Below are 22485 nucleotides of genomic sequence, written 5' to 3'. Positions count from 1 at the left end.
CTCGCCCGCATGCCGTCATCCATCAATACAGTGAGCGCGAGAGAGAAAGAGAGGGAGGATATTTTGTATGTGAGCACTGCACACGTCAGTGTTGGTAAATATCTCTCGTCCTCCTTTTTTTACTACATTTTCTTCTCTATAATCTCTCCCTCCTCCACCTTCATCATGTTGTCAATGTTTGTTTTTACTTAAAGGCACAGTGCATATTGCAGTAATACAACATTTGTGTAAATGCCTTGGACTGACCCATAGTCCCCTCCAAAGAAGGGAATATTAATGCATTAACTGAAAACATGCAACACAGAATCAGAACACTAATCTAAAATACATGCATGCAAACAACAAAAAACAACAGCAACATGGCGAGGTGACAACAGGAACGCAGACAGGAAGGTGACGACAGCAAGGAGCAATTTGTGGCTGTGGCTCAGATGGTGGAGGGGGTCATCCATTTCAGGGCGGGTGGTTCGATCCCAGACTCCACATGTCGACGTGTCCTTGAGCAGCACGCAAATCGCTGCGGATGGCCAAGAAAGCACTTTGCATCAGTGTGTGTGGTGCATGAGAGGCTCATTGTGGAGGTATATAAGTCCAGTGACCCATTTCTTGGAATAGTGCAACATTTTTGGAAATACGCATATTGGCTAACTTGTGTTACATGAGAAGATTGATACCACACTTGCATGTCTGTACACTATGAAGTTATATGCAGCAGCTGGTTAGCGTAGCTTAGCATAAAGACTAGAAGCAGGGGAACAGCTAGTGTGGTTCTGTCTGAAAAAGCAAAATCTGCCTGTAGCACCTTTAATTCTCATTAATCAATACAATTTTTTCCAACTTTTTTCATTCTTTGACAGAGCCAGGTTAGTTGTTTACCCTTGTTTCCAGTTGTTATGTTAAGCTAAGCAAACCATGAGCTGTAACTTCAAACTTGAAATATCTCTTGGCACATATTTCTCAAAATGTTAAACCATCCCTTTACATGGATTCTCAGTAAGTAACAGTATGTAATGTAACTGCAGTATTGTTTATAATATATGTAATTCATAGCAGTCAGTAATAGCACAGTGAACTGCTGGTGTTTTATAATGGGAACCCTGCATACAGCGAGTACAAATAACATCCACAAGGCAGGATAATTAAAACACCAGAAAAACAACACACACACACACACACACACAGAGAGAGAGAGAGACGTGAATGAGTGTGTTTGTGATTCATGTGTATACGCTCTAGATCTGTCCCACTCTCTAATCCCATAATCCAGTGGTTAAGCCTTGACTGAGTGCCGCAACGTTTTCATGAATGAGTTTGTGTCATTTGTCATGTGTCTGTGCGAGTGTGCCGATAGAGGCAGAGAGAGGGGGATGAAGGAGAGAGAGGGAGGCAGAGTTATGTGTGTGAAAGAGAAAAAAGGAAGAATGAATTTGTGAGAGAATGACAGAGAGATGCTGCACAGACGGAGAGGAGAGGAAAAATAAACAGAAAAAATAAAGGCAGAGTTGAGCTGTGGAAGTGAGCGAGTGGCGTGGTGGGGGTTGTTACCCTGTTTGGAGCAGATCCATATTTTCTCTCTGTACAAAGGCAGGGATGACAAGCAGGTTAACCTTTTCCACTCTCCTGGTGAAATAAAAACAGTATTAAACTACATTTTGGCAGTGATATTTTGCTGAACAGACTCCTAGACTATTTTGGTATGATTTATTTTCAAAAATATGAAACAGGTGTCAAAGTAAAGGTGAAAAGTAAAATTACTCAGTAAAATGCAAGAAAAAGAAAATTGATAGAAAGCATCAAAAATGATTTTGAGAGGCTTGTTTCCTTCTGCTTTGCTATTTCCTATCATCTCATGCCCATTACCTATTTATGATACTTTAAAGTTTTGATTTAGGTCGTCTGTCAATGATTGTAGGTGCTGCTTAGATTTCTGCCGCCTTTAACACTGATATGCTGGAGTTTTGGGGTTGATGTCATGTTTGTCCAGAGCTGTTTGTGGAGACTGTGTGGGTTAATGAGTAATAAAACAGGTCACCAGCTGCTTATCCCCCATTTCAATGAATCAACTTAGTGAGCACGCACACATACACACAGATGTAAGTTCACTGCACTGAATCCCTTCCTGTCAGGCGCTCACATGTTAACCTACTAAACCGAAGGCTGCAGACGCTCTGTCGACACACATACACGTGCCTTATTGCCTCTTTACTTGGACTAGTCATTGTGAATGTGAATGTTCCTCCTCAGCCTTGTGTTTATTTTATTAGAAAACCAAAAACATACAATGGGAAAAACCAGATTACAACAATGGAACGCAGAAATAAATCAAGTGTTAAAAGTATTTAAACCATAAAGAAGGTGCTGGTAGATGGATTTTGTGACCTTTGAAGCCAAGCTAGCTATCTCCCCGTTTCCAGTCTTTATGCTTGGCTAAGCTAACCGTCTCCTGGCTGAGACGCTACAATGAGAGAAAAGACACATGAGAGAAAGAGAAAGCAAGGCTATCAATCTTCTCATCTAGCTCTTGGCAAGAAAACATCCAAATGTATACTACACTACCACTACAGGCTAAGTTTCTAGCACTTTAAAGGTGCAATATGTAGGAATTGGCCACCTGTCAAATTCATACATAAAACAAATAGAGGGCAGCATATCCTCAGTGACTGCTAACTGTAGCTAGTAACTAGTTCTCAGTTAGCTGTGCAGTTAGCGGCCTGTACTCGGAGTTTGGGGACCAGGGGAATGTTTGTGTTTACACTGCGAGCACAGGAGCTTTGAACTGTTACGAGCCAAGGCTAGCTGGTTAGCATGCTAACCTCAGTAGATATCTCTGTAAAGCTTGATTTATGCTTCTGCGTCGCGGCGACGGCGGAGCTACGTCGTCGACCCTACGCCGTCATTGAGCATTCGAAGTTCTGCGTCGAGGGAACGCGTTCAATTCACCGCCAAGCCGCGAGGGGGGGTGGGGGGATTGGTTTCGGGGGGTTCTTGCTCTCTTGCACTGCAGTTGCGGTCAGAGCGGATATGCTGTGTAGCATTCTGGTCACAGTGTGGGGCTACAAGCTACATGCTGCACAACACCAATACTCCTCCTGCCCTGCTGGGATCTCACAAAGCATGGAGTTCACAAGCAATAGGAGACAAGCATGCAAGCAGCAGAAGTAACTGGCGGTGTTGTTATACTGTTGACCGGAAAAGCAACTGCCGGAATGACGGTCTGAGCGGACCAATCCCAGTCCTTGCCGTTCGCGTCTCGACGCGTCGACGTGACGCGTAGTCAGGATTTTTTGGAGGCGCACGTCAGGCTACGGCGCAGGGTCTGCGTAGGGGTCTGCATCGACGACGTAGCTACGCCGTCGCCGCGACGCAGAAGCATAAATCAAGCTTAACACAATACAATGTTGTTTATTCACACTCTGTTGGTACTTTTCGTACATTTTAAAGTGTTTTCAACTAAAATTCCTACATATTGCCGCTTTAAGAAACACACTACTGCCAATGCCAATAGGAACCAATGAGAAAAAAAGTAAGAACAAATAGTAAAGGCTTCTAATGGGCATAAGAGACTAACAGTAAATATACATTACATAAAGGAAGTATTTGCTTGTCATGGAGAATTGTTTTTACAGTGGGAGGCTTTGACATTTTCAACCCAAATTGTGGCAAATAAACCTAAAGTAAAAGTGACATTACAGTGTAAATAATCTTTTCTTTCCTTCTGCCTCTATCTCTCGCTCTCTCACACACTCACATTAAAAAACACACGTTCCTCATTCAAATCTCGCTGTGTGATTTGAATAGTCAAAGCAGCACAGGATGAACTGGTGAGATCATATTCAAACCTATTCATATTTTACTCAAACATCTGTAACCCCGGGGCGTACGTGCAGCCAAACATTCCTGTAAGTCCTGTAATGTTCAGACTGTGTTTTCAAGCCACGCAGCTAATACAAATATTGTTTGAGTAGATGAGAACAGGAGAGCAGTTGATGATCACTGCCTTGAGGAAGCTGAGGTTTTTAAAGTACCTTCCTGTCATAAATACTGTCCCACAGCTTGGGCACGAGTCCAGACTGCTTGTATTTATGTTTGGCAGTCTGGGTAATGTCCACAGATGCCGAAAAGAAAGGCGAAGGTACAAGCAGATATCATATTTGGATGATGTGATGGCGCTTACTGCTAATGTTCAAGTTGTTATGGCCCTTCAAAACACTGTATGGTATTATAGAAACTTGGTGCGTGCCCGTCCTCATCAGAAAAACAACCATATAGATTGATGATGATTCAACTTATTAACTAAGTGAAGTAATGTCACATAGGCCTATATAGTGTAACATACGATACTTAGGTAGCATAAGTACATTTGTAAGGGAAGTTACAGAAGTAATGAAGTGATTTTAACCCAAACCATGATGTTTTCCTACACCTCACCAAGTAGTTTTAGTGCCTAAACCTAACCAAGCTGCGACTGTACGAAGAAAGTCCTGTACATTCAGTTGTTCAGGTGAGGATGTTTTGCGTGATGACATAGACAAGTGCCTACTCGCAGGACTTGTTGGTAAACTACTGTAGCTAGCATTTTAACCGCTAACATGCTATCAAGTGCTAGTCAGTCGTGACCTGGCTGGGGCAGGGCCTTTCTGTGCAAAGTTTACATGTTCTCCCTGTTTTGACATGTAAAAAAAACCTTAGGTTAATCAGTTACTCTAAAATGTTCGTAGGTGTGAATGTGAGCGTGAATGGTTGTTTGTCCCTATGTGTCAGCCCTCTGATGAACTGGTGACCAGGGTGTACCCCGCCGTCGCCCAATGTCAGCTGGGATCGGCTCCAGCCCCCCCGTGACCCTGAAAAGGATAAGCGGTTTCAGATAATGGATGGACTCCCACAGGCATTTTGTCCTTTCAACTGAACATCATTTCATTACATAAAATAGTTGATTGAAGAGACATAAAAGCTTTAACAAGCTTGCTAACTGCCATTAGCTCAGTTGCTAATGGGGATATAACCTTCATACAGTTTGTTAAAAATACATATTTGTGCCATTGACTCCTTTCTCGTTACTGTTTGCAAATCATTCTTCTTTTTGGGAGCAGTTTACTCTGAGAGAGGAGGTTAAATAAATGTGGACAATGCAACAATCAGCACTGTCAAGATGTGTCTCCAAAGTTGAAATCTCGATGAAAAAAATATTTACAGATTTACTTGATCCAGTTGATTTCTCTGCCAAATACTCAAAATTGTGTGACCAGCTGCTTTTACTGTCAATGTGAGAATAAATGTTTGTGTTATATGTGTTAGTATAGAGGCCTTGTAAATAGTTCCTGTATTAGTTCTGTCCAACACAACAAACACTGATAGGTCGTTTATCTTATTTTTTCATCAGTGCAAACAAAATAACATTATCAACATTCACTACATTTGTGAATCAATAGTAGACAAGAGAGTTTCACAAAAACACACTCACAAATCTCCTCTCAGCGTGTTTGTGAATGAATGACTATAAGTGAAGACTGTGACGGGGATTATCTGCAGGTCAAAGGCAGGCAGGACTAAAGCACCACTTGTGTGTTTTGTGTGTGTTTGTCTGACATGTGGCGGACTGAGCAGAACAGACACGGGTATTAAAGACAGGAAACAGAGTGGCCTTGAAACCCTTTCCACATCTGTACACAAACACACACAATCTCTGCTGCAGTTTGTTGGTAAACCGTACGTTTAATTTGTGAATCTGCACGCTAAAATTGCATATTTTTAATTGCTGATGTTCACGCAAACAAGCACACACAACCTGGCAGCGCACTCTTGTGTGGCCGCGATGCGTCCGCCCTGACACACGTTATTGCTGACGTCATCAATCAGTCGTGTTTTTGTCTGAGAAAGTGTGACAGAGCCATAAAACTGTGGTTACTAAGGCAACGAGCAGGGCAAATATGACTGGTGACGACAGGTAAAGACACACATACACACACCTGTGTGTATCCTGATAGCACACAAGGATATATTAAAAACGAACATGATGAACTCATGCTGACCGGTGTCTCATGTGACTATGTTTCTGCTCATTTTCCCAGGAAACAACAAGAAGGGCAGCTGACCAGTGATGGAGGGTACAAAGGGAGGAGGGGGGAGGAGAGGAAGACAGGAGATGAATGGGGGAGGAACAGGAGGAAGTGAAGTGTCCTTGTTAATGTGACACGGTCACATTTAAGTGATTGAATTTCCTCTGTGTGAGTGTGTGTGTGTTTGTGAATGAGTGTATAGCCATGAGTCAATTGCCCAATTGCTTGACAGCCAACATGACTACAGTTACGCAACACACAACTGAAACATTTCCCTCCTCGCCCCACCCCCCCACCGTCTGTGCTGGAGGCGCAAAATGAAACTCAGAGCTCGAGGTGTTCTCACAACTGAATCATATTAAGTGTTGCAACATTTGACGAGCTCTCTTCCCACTCATTCTGTACTGAGATCATGCTGCAGAGAAGTCAGAGTGAAATGTAAGATGTGGATTGTTACCAAGGTTTCATTTAAACCTTGTGAAGCCTCCTGGAGGAGCCTGAACCAAACAAACATTTACATGCTTAATTTACCTACATCTGCACAGCAGGTTGGATGTCATGACACTTTCTTCAAAATTACTTTTGTAATCTAGTATGTTTGCCATTTTGCCTACCCCTGTAGCTGACACATTTAATTAATAACAGATTAACTTATCTTTTGTCACTTTGTAAACCAGTGGTGGAAAGTAATATTTACTCAAGTCCTCTACTTAAGTATAATTACTTGTTCTTGTGCTTGTACTACATGTAGTATTTCCATTTTCTGCTACTTTCTATTTCTGCTCCACTACATTCCAGAGGCAAATATTGTATTTTTTACACCACTACATTTATTACCACCACCAGGCAGGTTGTACTGTACGTTCACCCGTGTCCATTGTTGTTTGTTGCTTGGTTGGTTTGTGACCAGGGTTACACGTGGATGGAAGATGGGCCTTGGCCCAGAATTGACCCCATTAACTTTTGGTGTGGATCCAGATAACGTGACAGATCCAGGATTTTCTATAATATTGTGAAATATGGTGTTTTTCAACATTTTCATTAATTTATCAGGGAGTACTTCTTTCTCTACTGCTTTGAAAAAAAATGATCAAAACTATCTTGAAAATGTTTACATATATTCTAAAAGAATTGAAGATCTTTACATAATGAAACATTAGCACATGAGCTGATCAACTGGCAGTGACATCAGGTGAATCGACTGAACGACTGCTGGTTGGTAAACAGCAATAGACCAGTAACATTACAGCACTTGAGCTGAATCCCCTAAAATGAATTAGTTCCAGACCCAGTAGACCTAGGAAGGAAGCTCATGGATTTCTTTTTCACATTGCAGGATATATAGCCTAAAAACAAACACACATTATGTAATGTTGCCTGAACTCACAGTCATGTGTGAAACCCACTAACAATAGCCTGCTAACCTGCCAGCTGCTGCCCACAGACTCAGTGTGGGTGGACATGGTGGATCAAACAGTCTATTGTTAACGGGAGTTGCTCATCAGCAATTTCAGGTGCAAACACGACGCAGAAAACATAAACGGCTAATTGAGCTAGCAGCAAAGCTGTGTATTTAGCTGTATTTTGGCAAAAATGCATGTTGATGCTGCACATACGTTTATTTTGAAAGGGGACTTTTATAGTAATCCACTGTAACTCAGCTGTCGTCCTCTGTGAATTTCAAACCTACATGCAGAGTTTGATAAAAGATATACTGTAGTTTTGGTATTTTTTTTAAACTAACTGTATTACGTCTTATTGTTGCGGTACTTAAAACAAATAACAAGAATTAAGAAAGCAATATAGTGACAGAATAGATAGTTTAAAGATAACTAAAACTCATTATTAAATATTAAAACACCTATTGTTTGTACCTTTGAGAGAGAGGAGTGTGTGTTTATGACAACAACATTCCTGTTCAAACCAGTTTTGCATCAGAGTTTGGAGAGCGGGAAGCAAAGCCTTTGCTCACTTCTCCTGTCATTTGACCCCTGACGATGTGATTATATAACCAATATTTACCACCAACTAACCCTCCTCGAACAGGCGTTCTTGTTTAGTTTTATTTGCACAGTATCTTCGTCTATGTTGGCTGCTCCCTGACACAGGTGTGCTTCTGTGCAAGTTAAAATTGAGCGAGGCAGGTTGGGAATTGGGCTTGTTGCCTGCAGATCAACATTTTGAATCCTTGGAATGATAAAAATACTGACAGGACGGAGGCGAGAGCTGCACAGTCATGACTCTGATGCATTTTATTTTTAATTCCGTGAATCGATGTTTCAGCGCATACTACCTTCTTCAGGATAGAAAATAGACACACAAATCGATTGAGATGACTCAGGAGACAACTAAGAGCATCTTCAGTCCTATAAAAATGTGTTTTATTTTAGTGTTGACATTTGGAGGAGGTAACTGGAGGACATCTTCATACTGTTTCGGTTTTAAAAAAATGCTCTTTCTTTAAATAAATACTGTATCTGGGATGTTATCGTGCATTCACCTACAGACTAGCTGCTCAGCTCTCTCCTATGCCTCCAATCTTTACTTGCAAACCAACACTTTACTGGAAAGTTCTTCATTAAATCCTAGCAGGATGTGGGAGACGCTGCTCCCTCCATCATTGAGTAAAATCGGACTTTTTGACTTGTAAGGTTGAAATATGCAGGTGAAAATAGTCAAAATAAGGAGCTTAAGTTTCAGGGTCAGGGTTCCAAACCGTTGTCACTCCCTGGTCGCCAAGTAGCAACACTTTGTAGCGACACAACCCTCTGTGTCTCAGTATGCTTTCAACTAACTCTAATGTAAATCCATCCAAAAAATGCGTTTTAACACACAAAATGACTTTGGTGTTTTATCCACCATTTTGTGGCTGTTGAAGTGACCTATGAGCAGTAGCGAAACTTTTTGAACTGGGCTTTTCTGTGAAAGAGCATACTGTGCACGCCGAGTGAACTCTTCTAACTTCATTAAAGTGTAATCGCTCTGTATTGTCGCAGGTTACAGCAAAGTAAGTCACATTGTCTGAAAATACGATTCTCATTCTGTTTAATCTAATTGCACCCTGCCCTGTTTTCTGCTGTAGTAACTTCCAACCAGACCATTAAATATCATTATGTTTTCAGACCTGAGGGTCGAGTCACATTTACTGGACCTCTCAGCTAATCTCATTGTATCGTGGCTGATAAGACATGATATTTTGCTCTTTTAAAGCACACTGCATTATCCACAATGACTCTGCCATGGATACCCATTGTCTGTTTATGCTGCAAGCAATACTGCCCATGCCCTTTGCTGTAACACGCAGTCTATAAATAGCCAACCCGAGGTAGAGAGCAATGTTTGGGCAATATTTACTGGCGAGTTGGGCTGTTAGAGGAACTTACATAATGCTGAGGGCGGATCTAATTCTGGGAACCAAAGATGGTTTGAGTGATTTTACTTTTTAGAGAGGACTGTATCATCCATATCAAACATGTCCCACTAACCGGCTCTCATCCAGACTGCAGGGGAAATAACTTTCCCTTCAAAATGTTTCCCATGAATTATGTCTGAAGCCTGTCACGCATCTGCCCCAGCATTGTGCTTTTATGGCACTGAAACTTGTGGTTGCCAGGAAACACTTGGTAATATTTTGGGCATGTCGTCTAATGCTGGGAATATTACCCATCTTCACTTCACATCCTTTAAGACACTATTGTGGGCAGACTTTTAATACTGTATTATATTTTATCTTCAAATCCTAAAAGGACCAGGAGGAGGTTATAACAATGGAAAGTTCACTGGAACTCGCAGTCCTACTCCTACTCAGTCCACCAGGAGCGGCCAAACACCAAGTCCATTCATCATTGTCGGAGAAAATGTGTTTTCCTTTTCTGCATCGGGAGTATCGGGACTGAGAGAGTTTTGCTGTAACTCCCCATGTTCCGACTGATGTCATTTTCGCTAATGGTGCAAAGACAAATGTCTCCTCCTACACTCTCAATACAATGAGTCCCCAGGAGAAAAAAAAAACATGATGTAGTATTGAATTGGGACAATAAGTGTGAGGGCTGACTAGAATTGTGGAAAAAGGTTGTTTTTTCCCCGTATGTGTTCAGTTTAGAAAACCGATTTGACTATAATTGAACCCAGATTTAGGGGGTGACCATCAAGTGGAATCAGAATATTTTCAACCGACGTATAATCATCAAAAAACAAAATTAGACAGTTATATATTCGTATGAATTGCAAAATGCATTCTAGTATTGAAAACACACGATTTCAGATATATTTCCATTACAAATGGAACTATTTATATTATTATGGCTCTGTGCCAGTGTTGTGAAAAGTACCCAAAAGTCATATTTAAGTAAAAGTAAAGCTATAGTGTTAAACTGTGGCTCAGGAGGTAGAGAGGTCGTCCATCTATTGGAGGGATCGGTGGTTTGATCCCCGGCCTCTGCATTCTACACGTGGAAGTGTCCTTGGGCAAGACAATGAAATTACTAAAGTTTTTATCGTCACTCCCCAAACTTTGCTGTCCTGAGCTTCATCGTATCCCTGCAGGTTGTACTAAATACTGACTGCACATTTTCTGCATTCATATACAGCAAGTATCCATTCAACATGAGGTGGCTGATTGAAACAAGGAAAGTTAAAAGACAAATACTGAAGTAGACTCAAGATGATAATGTGGGACTGCAGACTATGTTACTCAAAATATCCGGCCTGACTACCACTTCACTTGTTTACTTACTTGAATGAACAGTTCCCTGTGTGTAATAGGTGGTCAGGAGTGAAAGGGAGAAGTATTAGAAAATGGCCTGACCTCTTAATTCAAATTGTGTGAGCACGGCTAAAGCTGTAAAAGAAACAGCCCTGCTATTGTTGTCTCTGTATCTGAGCGTGTTGGGAAGCCAGCTTTGCTAACAGCTGAGGATAAACATACTGAGCTCTGTAACACCAAGCAAACGGCACAGATTGAGGGTAAGTATGCAGCGTGTCTGGAACGTGCCCTGCTTGTTCGCTCTGTCCGCATAAGTGTGCATGATGGGGCCTGACCAAGACTTCTGCAGTTTTCTGCGTTCATTTAATCCAGGTTAGTTTAAGAGTTTGTCTAAAAGTGAACTTGTTGACCGCAAAACTCAAATTAAAACCAATAAAATAGGAGAAGTCAGCTCCCAAAAGAAGGGCAAAAATATTGTATACTAGTGTGTCAATAGCATGACTTTGAGTTTTTCTAAGGATGCAAAATAAACTTGTATTGTAAATGTAAAAAGAAAAAGTAACAATCTGATCAAACAATAGTCTAACTAAACAATATCCAGTGTCACCAAGCAGGTAAAAATACACAGAGACATGGAAACAGGAGGCAGTTGTTGGGGACTATTTTCAGGGGCGGATTAATACACATTTGGTGGGCTGGTGAGTATTTAAAACATCAGGACAGTGTGGGGTTGACTCAAAATCAAAAGTGAAAACTACAATGCCCAAGTTCATGGTAAAGATGGGACGGGTCACCCAGTGAAACAGTGTGGTGTTGATGTGTTTTATGTATATATATATGAGACTTTGAATAGGCACATGATGCTTTTTAGATCCATTCACTGTTAGTTTCAATCTTTTCATGAGATTTGTCAACACTAAGAAAAACATGTTTTGACATTAAAAGGTCAAATTCAAGGAAATTGAGAAGCAGCTACTTGTTCAGTCAGAAAACACGGTCGTAAAATGTTCTGAACTGTTCCTCCAACTCCTCCCCTACACACCTCCCTCCACCTCATTCCTTCCACTCCTCTTCCCCTCTTCTTCCTCTTCCCAAGCGGATGTCACCGGAGACGGAGCAGCTAAGTGTTGTTCCGTGATGTTTGAAATTAAAGACTGCGGTCCCAAAGAGAGTCGAGGGGGAGAGATGGAGGGGAGCGATACGAGAGACAGACGAGGAGGACGAGTGGTTGAAAGTGTTTAAAAGACAGAGTGAGAGTGTGTCGGTGAGAGCGGGAGGAGGGAGTCTGGAGAGGGACGCTTTTACTCGACTGTACTCCAAACCACTCATCCGACTCCCCTGTTTCCACTCCATCGCTCACATTACAACTGCAACATCACAGAACAACCCGTGTTTTTAATTCTGAAATTATAAGTACAAAATAATAAGTATTATGGTTCGTACGAGAACTTTGGTCCAAACTTTTCATCCAGATTGATTAGTAGAAAACCTCTGCGTCACGTAGCTTCTACAATTTATTTTATTTCCCTACAACGTTATGTCAGCATTTAATTCATCTACAATGTATGTTTGATGTTTTAAGACGCTGGCAGATCAACACAGCACATAAAATAGGCACAACAGACACATGAGAAAGGTAGAATCACCGTGTTTAACCATATATCTGAAAATGACAGCAGACATTTCCAAGCTTGCCTTTTTCACATACAATGTCTTCCCAGTGCGGATCAGCTACAGCGTCCACACTGGTCATGTGACTATTTTGCTAATGAAAGAGCCCAAAGGTGGGTGAGGGTGCTTTATATTAGAGATCCGGCCCGGAGTACACTTGATCACAAAAGTGCAGTTTGTTTCATTGGTGTGAACACAAGTGTACTGTACTTCACGATTTGTGCCAGGGTGCGCTTGACGAGAGGTGCTCAAGTACGGTGTAGGTGTGAAAGCAACTGTACCAAAAACACGGAAGTGGACTGCCATGACTGCTACGCTATGTGTTGATGAAGCTAGTGTTTGTTTCTTCTGCTTTGTGTCTATTGGCTGATCATAAACCAACTAGTGTACATATGCAAGTGTATGATATAACTAATGTGAACACTGACTGGCGGGGAAAAGTGGGACAATCATGCTCTGGTGCTGTACAAAACAATCATACCCGATGTGAAAACACCCTAGTTGTATTTGCCCTGATGAAGGCTATTAATTAACTCCTCACCTTCTTGGGTGCCTCAGACATTTTCAACAATTGATCACAAAAACTGTTAGATGGATACAATGTGGTGCTGTTATGACAGTTGTGGTCCTCTCAGGATAAAGTTATGATCCTTTAATGTTTCATCACCAGTTCAACATTTTAATTTGTCCAGTTCTTCAATTGGAAAAACTAATGACATTCCCAGCTAGTTAAGTGCTAATTAGCTAATTTAAGCATGCTAACATTTTAATTTTTAGGCAGTCTCACATGCTGATGTCAGCATGTAGCTCAATGCATTGCAGTACCTTAATATGAGCCTGAGAGGAGCTAGCATGCTGTAGACTCTTTTTTTATTCTCTTAAATTGTACATACTTCTTTTTATTTTAGCCCTTCTTGTTTCAAAACTAAATGTAGGCCATACCACATGAAGACCTTCACCTCCTGATGTCAGTCCTGTGGACGGAGGACCGGAAACTCTGTCCGCACATCCATAACAGGAAGTCCATTAATATTCTATCGAGCTGAGTGACCTGAAACTCAAACGCTGTCACAGTATATCCGGCAACGAGCCGACCACTTCTCAAATTCTATCAGAGACACTTACATCACAAGACATAAGACCATGTACTGCAACAAATGATAATATACTCTTATTAGAGTGCTCTGCTCCTGAGGGCTCCCAAGTGAATCTGAGCAGCAGTGCAGAGTTTGAGCAGCACAGGAAAGATAAATGAGACAATTAAACAGTGTTTGATGGCACCTCAGTGACTAATGGCTTTTCCTTCCTGCTTGTCCGAGCACAGACAAACACAGTAGTAAGCAGCGAGAAGTGTGTGTGCTGAATTGTCGGACGCATGCTCGTGTGTTTTTGGGATTGTGAGTGTGCCTCTGTTTGTTTGTGTGTGGGCTCCAGGTCTGTTGCAGGATAGACAAACACTTATAGGCTTATATGAAAACAGTGGGACTGAGAGTGCCAGGTGTTATAAAGGAAACACAAAGGCTACACGGTATTTTGGGAATGATCTCAACCCGATGTTGTGCTGAAGTTCACAAACCGTGTGGTGAGAAATCTTATCTTATTCTAAAACAAGGGAGCTGCATGAGAAGGGTGCAGAGGCCGTTCACTTCCCTGAGCTTTTCTGGTCTTACGTAAGCTACAAATGTAGCATGCTAACTAACTGCCCTGTAACCTATAGTCTGGGATATCAGCTCTAAGGAACGAATCATAGGCTGACTCGATTAATTATAGGATTACTGGTTACATTAGAAAAAGTCTTATTCACTACTGGCCACTAGGGAACTCATAATTGCCGTAGGTGCAATTATTATTTTATGCCACTATCTTGAGATAACAAAGAGAGTTTTCTCATGATAATGGATAAATGTATCATGTTATCTTGAGAAAACAAGCTTTTAAATATATTAATAACACATAATAAATCAAAGGGGCGCTATGTAGTTTTAGAGAGGAAGTTCAAATTCTGAATGTAATCATTTACAATATTAATAGATAATAATACAAACTCAGAAATATATTTTTCTCATAACTGGGTAAACGAGCTGTTCTCAGAGGAAAATAAGGTCCTCAGAACACAGTTTGAAGCTAGCCACTCTTATGGAGCTGTTTTCTCATGATAAATGGTTTCGTTATCTCGAGAAATCACAGGCTATCGTAGACCACCGTGGAGAGTAATAATAACATAATACAAACAATAAAGTAGACCTTTTGGCCAAAATATGTTTCTTTATTCTATTTATAGCTAGACATAAGATGAACCGCTTTTGTCTACCGCTGTCTAAAATCAAGGATCTTTTTCAAAACTTTCAGTGTATTCAGAGTGGTAATTCTGCCACATAAACTAAGTACAGCGTGAGACTGGATAGCTTGACAATAAGCTTACGTTAATAGCACATCATGTTAATATTCAATTAACACTGAGGTCTAATATGCTATAGTAAAGACCCATGTTACTGTCAAAATACTTACAAGCTGCTATAAATATAGGTCATGTGTGTTTCTAGCTCTGTACACTCCTTTTTTCACAATGAGTCAACTGTGTCTGTAAAAATATGCTGGGTGCGTGTAACACACTTTGTTTACAAAGACTACTATTTGTGTGTGTGTGTGTGTGTGTGTGTGTGGCAGGGGCAGGGGATGGAGTTTTCCTGCCTTCACTTCCTGTTGTATACCCTTTAAAGGCAGACAGTCCACCGGGAGTGGACAGATAGGCCAGTCATGTGGTAATTAGCTCTGCTCATTAAAACTGACCTCAGGCTTTGTTCTGCCATCTGGATACACTGTCCTACCTCCTGTTAGACAAGTGTGTGTGTTTGAGTGACTGAAATGATTTTTACATTCCAGGACGGGACATGACCCCACCTGTAGTGTATTATATGTGTTATATGTGCTTTCATATCTTAGTTTCAACTGTATGAATTGTGAATGTGATGAATGAAGGATCTTGTGGACATAATCGACACTTGAGCTTCCACTTAACTCCACAGAGCGGCATCTAAATGTAGGAAGGCGAAAATATGCCGCTTCAGCTCATCACAGTCTTGGAATGCACTAACATTACATTCACACGAGCACATTCACTAAGGCCATTGTTTGTGGGCACATGGTCAGCTGGTTTTAAATTATGTTTTAAAATGTGAAGGGGTGGACCATCAGGAGAAGCACAGATGGTTGGTTCAGCCTGGAATGTAGCAAATATGCTTCATGAAATGCTGATTTGTTCATCTCGTGACCTTAAAAGTCTGAGGATGTTTTCCCAATAAATCCAGTCAGTTTCTTATCTGAGAAAATGTGCAGTGAGAGGACATCGGTACAAAGGACCAGTGTGTAGGATTTAGGGGGATCTATTCCATATTATAATCACCTGAAACTGAGTCATGTGTTTTCGTTACCTTAGTACGAGCCCTCTATATTAACAGAGATTCAGATTCAGACAACAACTTGCCTTGCAAGTTACGCAGTAACATGTAAGTTACGCAGTAACATGTAGACCCAAAAAACGTTAAAAAAAGTAAGAAATAAAATAACATAAAATATGCCAAAGAGTTCAGTGAAATAATCATCATACTCATAGAGCTCGTCTGCCGTAATCCAAGTCTCCAGAAGCCCCGATATCTCAAACTGATTTGAAAAGACGTTATTTACACCCTCGACACACAGCCGAGCCTGTGAGCGCTAACTCTTGTAGATTAGCAGCTACAGTGAAGATTCTGTCTTAGAAAAGGGGTGTACATAAGGTCTTCAAATCAGTTTGGGAGCTCAGGGCTTCTGGAGACTTGGATTCATCGCGTACGAGCTGTATGGATTTATATTTTCCTTCAGTTGTTTTTTTTTTATCTTAAAACAAGTACTCATCTATATCAGTTGTTCGGGAGAATGCTGCAAAGCTGTTTTGCTGTGAAGCCCCAGAAGGGGAGGACAGTACTTCACCTGACTTTCCATCTGTATGGGACTGTGATGACTGAATTTAAATTTTTGGTTGAACTTATCCTTTTAAAAGAAAAAAAAGAAAAAAAGAACATTTTGTAATACAATTTTGTCAACTGAGTGGTACAGTAAGACCTTATTGTTAAAAGAAAAGTGTGAACATGTTTAACGTAGCTGTATCGTTAGCTGTAGTTTTTCTTTTCTAGTCATGTGTGCTGATTTTCTGTGCTGATGTGTGCTGATTTTCTCTGTGCGGCAGCTTTCTGCAACAGCTCTGACTGATACCATCATAAAGTTCATCACTGCCAGATCCAGGGTAGCTGTTTCCCTCCGTTTCCAGTCTGTATGCTAAGCTGTCAGGCCGCTGGCTGTAGCTTAATTTTTAACTGAAATATATGGGAGTGGATCCTCTCGTCTAACTTGAGCCAAGAAAGCAAATTGATGTATTACCCAAATTTAGTCCTTGCATTCATTACCAATATAAAGAACATTACAATTCTCCGCAAGTGTTTTTTCCACCATACAGACATGAATTTAAACCAGCAGCTGCCAGGAAGAAGGAAGAAGCCACTAGTGTGGTACTTCAGCTGTTTAGTCTCCCAGTGTCCCCTCTGTGTTTTAAACAACATCAGAGTAAAGGAAACAATGACATAAATGTCAGAAGTGAATGACACGAAACAAGCTGAAATAAATAAAACAGAGCCGTGTGCACTTGTGAATAAGAGGATTCGCTGTAAGGAGCTTTCGCCCGTCGTCAACTGTTGTGAGTAGAAGCTGCAGCTAATGGACGAGTGCAGGGAGAGCAGTGAGTCATCCCACTCTGTTCACAAGAACCCCATTTTCTGCCAGATCCTGTGTGATGTATGTCTGCGAGTGTGTGTGAGAGAGAAACAGAGACAACGACTCAGTGAGACAAGTGAGAAATATGCAGGACAATATAGTGTGTATAAGAGGGAGTATGGCTGTGTGTGTGTGTGTGTGAGAGAGAACACAGTAGGTTTGTTGAGCAACTCTCAGCAGGACAAAAGCATCCTTCTGAGACACATGCTTATAGATGATTACAGACTGCAGACAGCATAGCTCACATTTTATGTGTCACACTCTCCAGGCTTCACTCAAACTGTAGTGGTACAGACAGCACATATGCTTGCTGCCGGTATATCTTGAAGACTATATCAAATACAGGATTCATTTATTTTTGCCATTAAATGTTGCTAACTTGAGACAACTTAACTGTAGCTGTCCTGAAACTGGATTTTTGGGCTATTTTTATGGTATTTTACTGTACTTTAAACCAGCAATAGACTAGTTTATGCGTCAACGTATCATTATGAAGTAAATGTTGAATGCACAATGTAATGAATATAGAATAATAAACCATCAGCATTTCCATTGGCTCCCTATAAACCTCGCCAGATACAATTTTGTCTGCACACGGTCACCCAGGGAATGGAAGGTTAACTGGCAATCCATTTTCACCGTATCATAGACTAAATGATTGAATAAACTCACGTTTTCTCCTGTGTTGTCGAAATGATCCAGTCGTCTTTGCAACAGCAGAACTAACAATAACACCACATGGAAACGCCAGGGTGTGTGTGTGTTATTTTTTTAAATATTTTATTTTAGCTGTTGTGTGACACCTTAAAATGAATGAACCAAAGCAAAGCAGTTCAGCTAAGAACATTTTTTCTCTACAGTTATTTTAAGGACTTTTGTAAAAGTGTCTCATATTCACGCAACCCAGTCGTTGGCAATGTACATTTTTGCAAACCATAGTTTTGTTGAAACTGTACATTTTTTTAAGTGGTAACTTAATATTTCTTTAGGTTCAGTTTTACATTTTATATTGCGACAACTTTGCCAATGCTCTGCTTAGGTTTAGGCACAAAAAACACTTGGTTAGGGTTCAGAAAAGATCATGTTTTTGCTTGAAATACCTGGTTTTGTTGCCACAAGCACGGCTGGGAATTGTCTGGCGGTCTGATGGCATGATGCCTAAAAATGTTGTAACGCAGTCTCAAACTGCAGTCACTAGCTTGGTAGCCTGATATGACACTTTTTTTTTAAAAGTCAGTGTGGTACGTAGCCTATGACACGTACAAATGTGACAGTATCAGTGTTTTGCATAAGCATTATGGTTAACAACATTCTGGAGACATTGCTGCTCATATTTCAAAGGAAAAAAGCAAAACATTTCCAAATTTTGGAAGTTTTAAAAAAAATAACACACAAGCGCACAAAAAAACAATGAAACAGGCTGGTTGATGTTTTGAATTTTTTTTCTTTTTTACATTTGACTAACATAAGATAAAGTTACAAACTGTCTCAAACCAGAAGACACCATAAAAAAACAATTTACAATGTCAAATGACTCCGCAAAGATACAAGCAAATATACACAATATGTTATATGATACAAGGAATGTGAACAGCACTGTGATATTAATAAGTAACAAGTTTAAATTATTTATTTTTTATCAGAAATAGTCTAGTTTAGTTTATGATCCATGTGCTTACAATCATTCATGTTGCTAAGGTTATTTTGAAATGTCTTCTGGCATCATTTACATGTGATTCAGAGGGTGTGTGTATCACTGCCAACCGCTCTCAAAATAAAACCAGGTTAGTATGTGTGAGTGTGTGTGTGTGTGAGACTTGCATACTAAAAAGGGAGGAAGTCAGTGACGGTATGACGAACCGTTGCTAAGCAGTGCTGGTTGATGGGAGATGGGGAGGGGGAGACAGGTTTGCAGTTAGTGATGGAATCTGAGGGATTACCTCTGTGTGTGCACGTGTGTGTACGCGTGTGTGCTCCCTTGGATTTGCGTGGCTTGAATGGTGATACTGCAGTGTGGGGAACAAAATGGAGATCGTAGCGCATAAAAGCTGCCGTTTTGGAGGCAATTGAAATTTTTGTTCATAACAAAGAGCACCATGACAAATGGAAAGAAAAGGAAGACGTGTTTGATTCATCGTCAAAGAAATGTCTGACATGTGAGACGGGCTCAGTGAGCCAAAGAGCTGCACGCTGAATCTTTATAAACTGTAATAAATTACTCATTAAAAAAACAGACCGAAAATGCTGTCTAGCGGTGTCACATTCAATAATGGAAGAGTGAGTCATTTATTTTTTGTCTGTGTTGCTGCAGAGTATCTGGCAGAGACACACAGAGTGAAACCAGCACACTCCTCGGCTTTCCCCACGACCGTCACTGTCTGACACGCAGCGGGGGAAAGCCTCAGAGTTTGCTGGCTTCCCTCAGTGCGTGTGTGTGTGTGTATGTTATTTCTCAGGCTACAGTTTTAGTGCTTCTACCCTTCAACTTATCAGCAGGTATATCACTAAACATACTGTGCATCCCTAGCTGGTGTCGCTCCTGTCAGATCTGGTCTGATCCAGTCGGGTGAAGGAGACGGTGGGGGGGTTGGCGGGGCGAGACACAGGCAGCCATTTGTACTCGAGGTCCTGCGATGGAGGGTCCAAACACCAGTCGTAGTGCTTTAACAGGTACATGCACGCTTCCTGGCCGCAAAACACAAGAAAAACTGTTTGTTTTTTTCTTCATCGACGTTAACGGATCTTACATCTAGCCTGACGGATGATATCTAAAGTTAAAAGCAGTGGGGGTGTTAAGTCACATTTCCAAATCTTTTTACAGCAGTGCAAAAACAAAATGTTAAACCAGAAGGAACTTGGCAGAGCGAGAGCCTCCGCCAACGCTGAACAAGTCTCCAACTTGTAAAGCTACAGCCTCCATCACGCTGTACGTCTGTTTTTATGCTGTTTTCCAGGTTTGAAAATAGCAAAGCAACGCAACACCTTTCAGCAGCCAAGCTGGAACAGAACATTAGGTCCTTGGGACGTGGTTGACGGCAGAAATGACTCAAACCATAAACACTTTCTTTATAACCTGCATGTGATCATTTGGCCGTCAATAAATGCTTTTTCTAACTGTGTAATATTCCCATTTTTTCACCAAAAAGTCCCTGGTTATCATCTATTTGTGTGAAAGCTGAACTTTGGTGGCACACGACAGGAATAACCTGATTTTCTCTTCTATTTTATTCCACTCGGATCCCCATGGCTGGTGATATCACAGTCAGCATTCCCCATTGGATGATACTCAGCCAAAGAGCCGACCAATCGCATCCACCAAGGCCATCGCCCAGCCTCCCTCCACTTTATGAATGAAGATTTTCCTGATAGAGGGGGAGGAGCGGGATGAATGAACAGGGATGGAGGAATGGAGGAAGGATGATGAGGGTGGGGGAGGGGGAGGGAGGAAAGAGGGGAGCAAGAGGATGGAGGAAGGAGGCGATGAGTCACATCTCTGACCTAGATCCCCGCGGTCTACTTTTTACTCTGGTCACGCCCTCTCATGCGTGTGTGTGGTGGTATGTGCAAGTGGTCAGTCTGCTGAGAGCCAATCGGCCAGACGGTGTGGTCTCTTAGTAAGAACACAGCAGGTTGCAGTGAGAGATGAGCTTCAGTGTGTGCAAAATAAACCTTGGCTAGGTGATGAACAGTGTGTGCATTTCATGTCCATCGTTACACGGCAGTGTTGGGTCAGACGGTGCTGCTCAATGTTGCAGAGAGCGACTTTTATGAAGGCTCAGAGAACGAAGCTAACAGGAGCAGGGTTGAACCCGTTGCTCTGGATGACATCATGATTCTGAATTAATTTAGTCGACAGTGATTGGTTGACAGGTAGTGACCAGCCTGTGTCAGCAAATGTTGTGATAAAATATTCATCAGTACATTGGATGTGAAAAAGAACTAGACTGGATTGGATTATGCTGAATTAGATGAGATAAAAAAAAAATCAAGTTAAGTTAAAAAAAAGGGGAAATGTTTTAATAAAATTGAACATTTAATTGTTTTAAAAATTTAATTAAATGACAATCACATTACATTTCAATAATTGAATTAAATCAAATGCAATTCTAAACCAGATCAGAAATGAAAATGAATTAAACTACAATCAAATCACAAAATGTTATTGTGTTATTTAAATAACAGTTTTTTGGATTACCTGCCAGGTGATGTCAAAGTGATTACACAACATGTGCCCACTATTAGCTAAAACACTGGTAAAATAGGAATTAACGACTGTCACCCTCAATATATATACTATATATACATGGAAGATGATTATCCATTGTCCATTTGGAGAGTAATAGTAATGTTCTGCCTACATTATCCTTTCCAAGCCACATGCTTATACAATAAAAAAAGCAGCCTCTGGTTATCTAGAATAAGTAATCCAATTCTAAATAATGAGATATGATTTTCCTCCTGAACAATGAAGAGACCTGAATGAGGAGAGAGCAAATCATTAAACGGCATTGGACATTTCACCTGAGCTCCATTCAATCATCCCAGACATTAACAATGACTCACGTCTGTGTGTGCGTGTATGTGTGTGTGTATGTGTGTGAGTCATCCCTCACTGTTGCATTTTGGATAGCTTGCAGTGACATCCCCATCCATATTGTGTTTGTATGCGTGCCTTGCTGTTTTTGCCCATTAACAGTCTGAGAAGAAAAACGTTAATGCTGTCTTAGTGACTGTAATTCACCAGAGGAGGTTAAATAACGTACTTTGAGTGTGTTCGTTAACCGTCTGACTCAACGGAAGTCAACTGCTGAGATAAGCCCCTCTTGGGCTGAGTGTTGCAATCTGCTTCACTCCCCATGCTCCCTCGTCCGGCCTTTCTTGCCACATTTATTGAGAAACAGCAACGATGAACAGATGATGTGGCAATTAATGAAGTCATGAAAACTGCGTCGCCCACTGGCTCAAAATACAACAGTACTACGTGTACTTCGGCGCATTTCAACTGTTTGGCAGCAGCAATGATCGTGTTTCATGATCACACTGTTAGCATTTCAGGCTAAGTAGCCTACTGTAGCAACCCAACAAATCACTGAATCAAAGGCTTATGAACTTTGTATTAGCCAACTATATATTATAAAACAAAGCCCTGTTCATAGTGAAGTTTATCCGGTCTCTGAGAATTACGCGTCAAAACAGGGCTTTATAAGAATGAAATAACAGTCAGATGCATTTTCAGAGCAATGGGCG

General features: G+C 41.0%; 1 protein-coding gene across 6 annotated transcripts in view; it reads right to left on the bottom strand.

The window, feature by feature from the left end:
* Positions 1 to 1546: 1546 nt before the first annotated feature.
* The window catches only part of LOC311274969 (putative cytochrome P450 120), a 41206-nt gene continuing 20267 nt past the window's right edge, over positions 1547 to 22485 (bottom strand). For 5 of the 6 annotated variants that reach the window (XM_084383047.1, XM_084383050.1, XM_084383051.1 and 2 more), the window contains one exon: positions 18645 to 19923. In XM_084383047.1, coding sequence (XP_084239173.1) covers positions 19762 to 19923 — 162 coding nt within the window. In that variant the 3' untranslated portion in view covers positions 18645 to 19761. Of the gene's footprint in view, positions 1621 to 18644; positions 19924 to 22485 lie in introns of those variants that run through there. The other variant, XM_084383048.1, reaches the window with a different exon arrangement.

This window comes from Pagrus pagrus, assembly GCF_965226575.1.
Source record: "Pagrus pagrus genome assembly, chromosome: 19".
In the NCBI taxonomy this organism is placed as follows: Eukaryota; Metazoa; Chordata; class Actinopteri; order Spariformes; family Sparidae; genus Pagrus; species Pagrus pagrus.
Note: the sequence above shows the minus strand (reverse complement) of the source record. Positions and strands in the feature narration are given on the sequence as shown.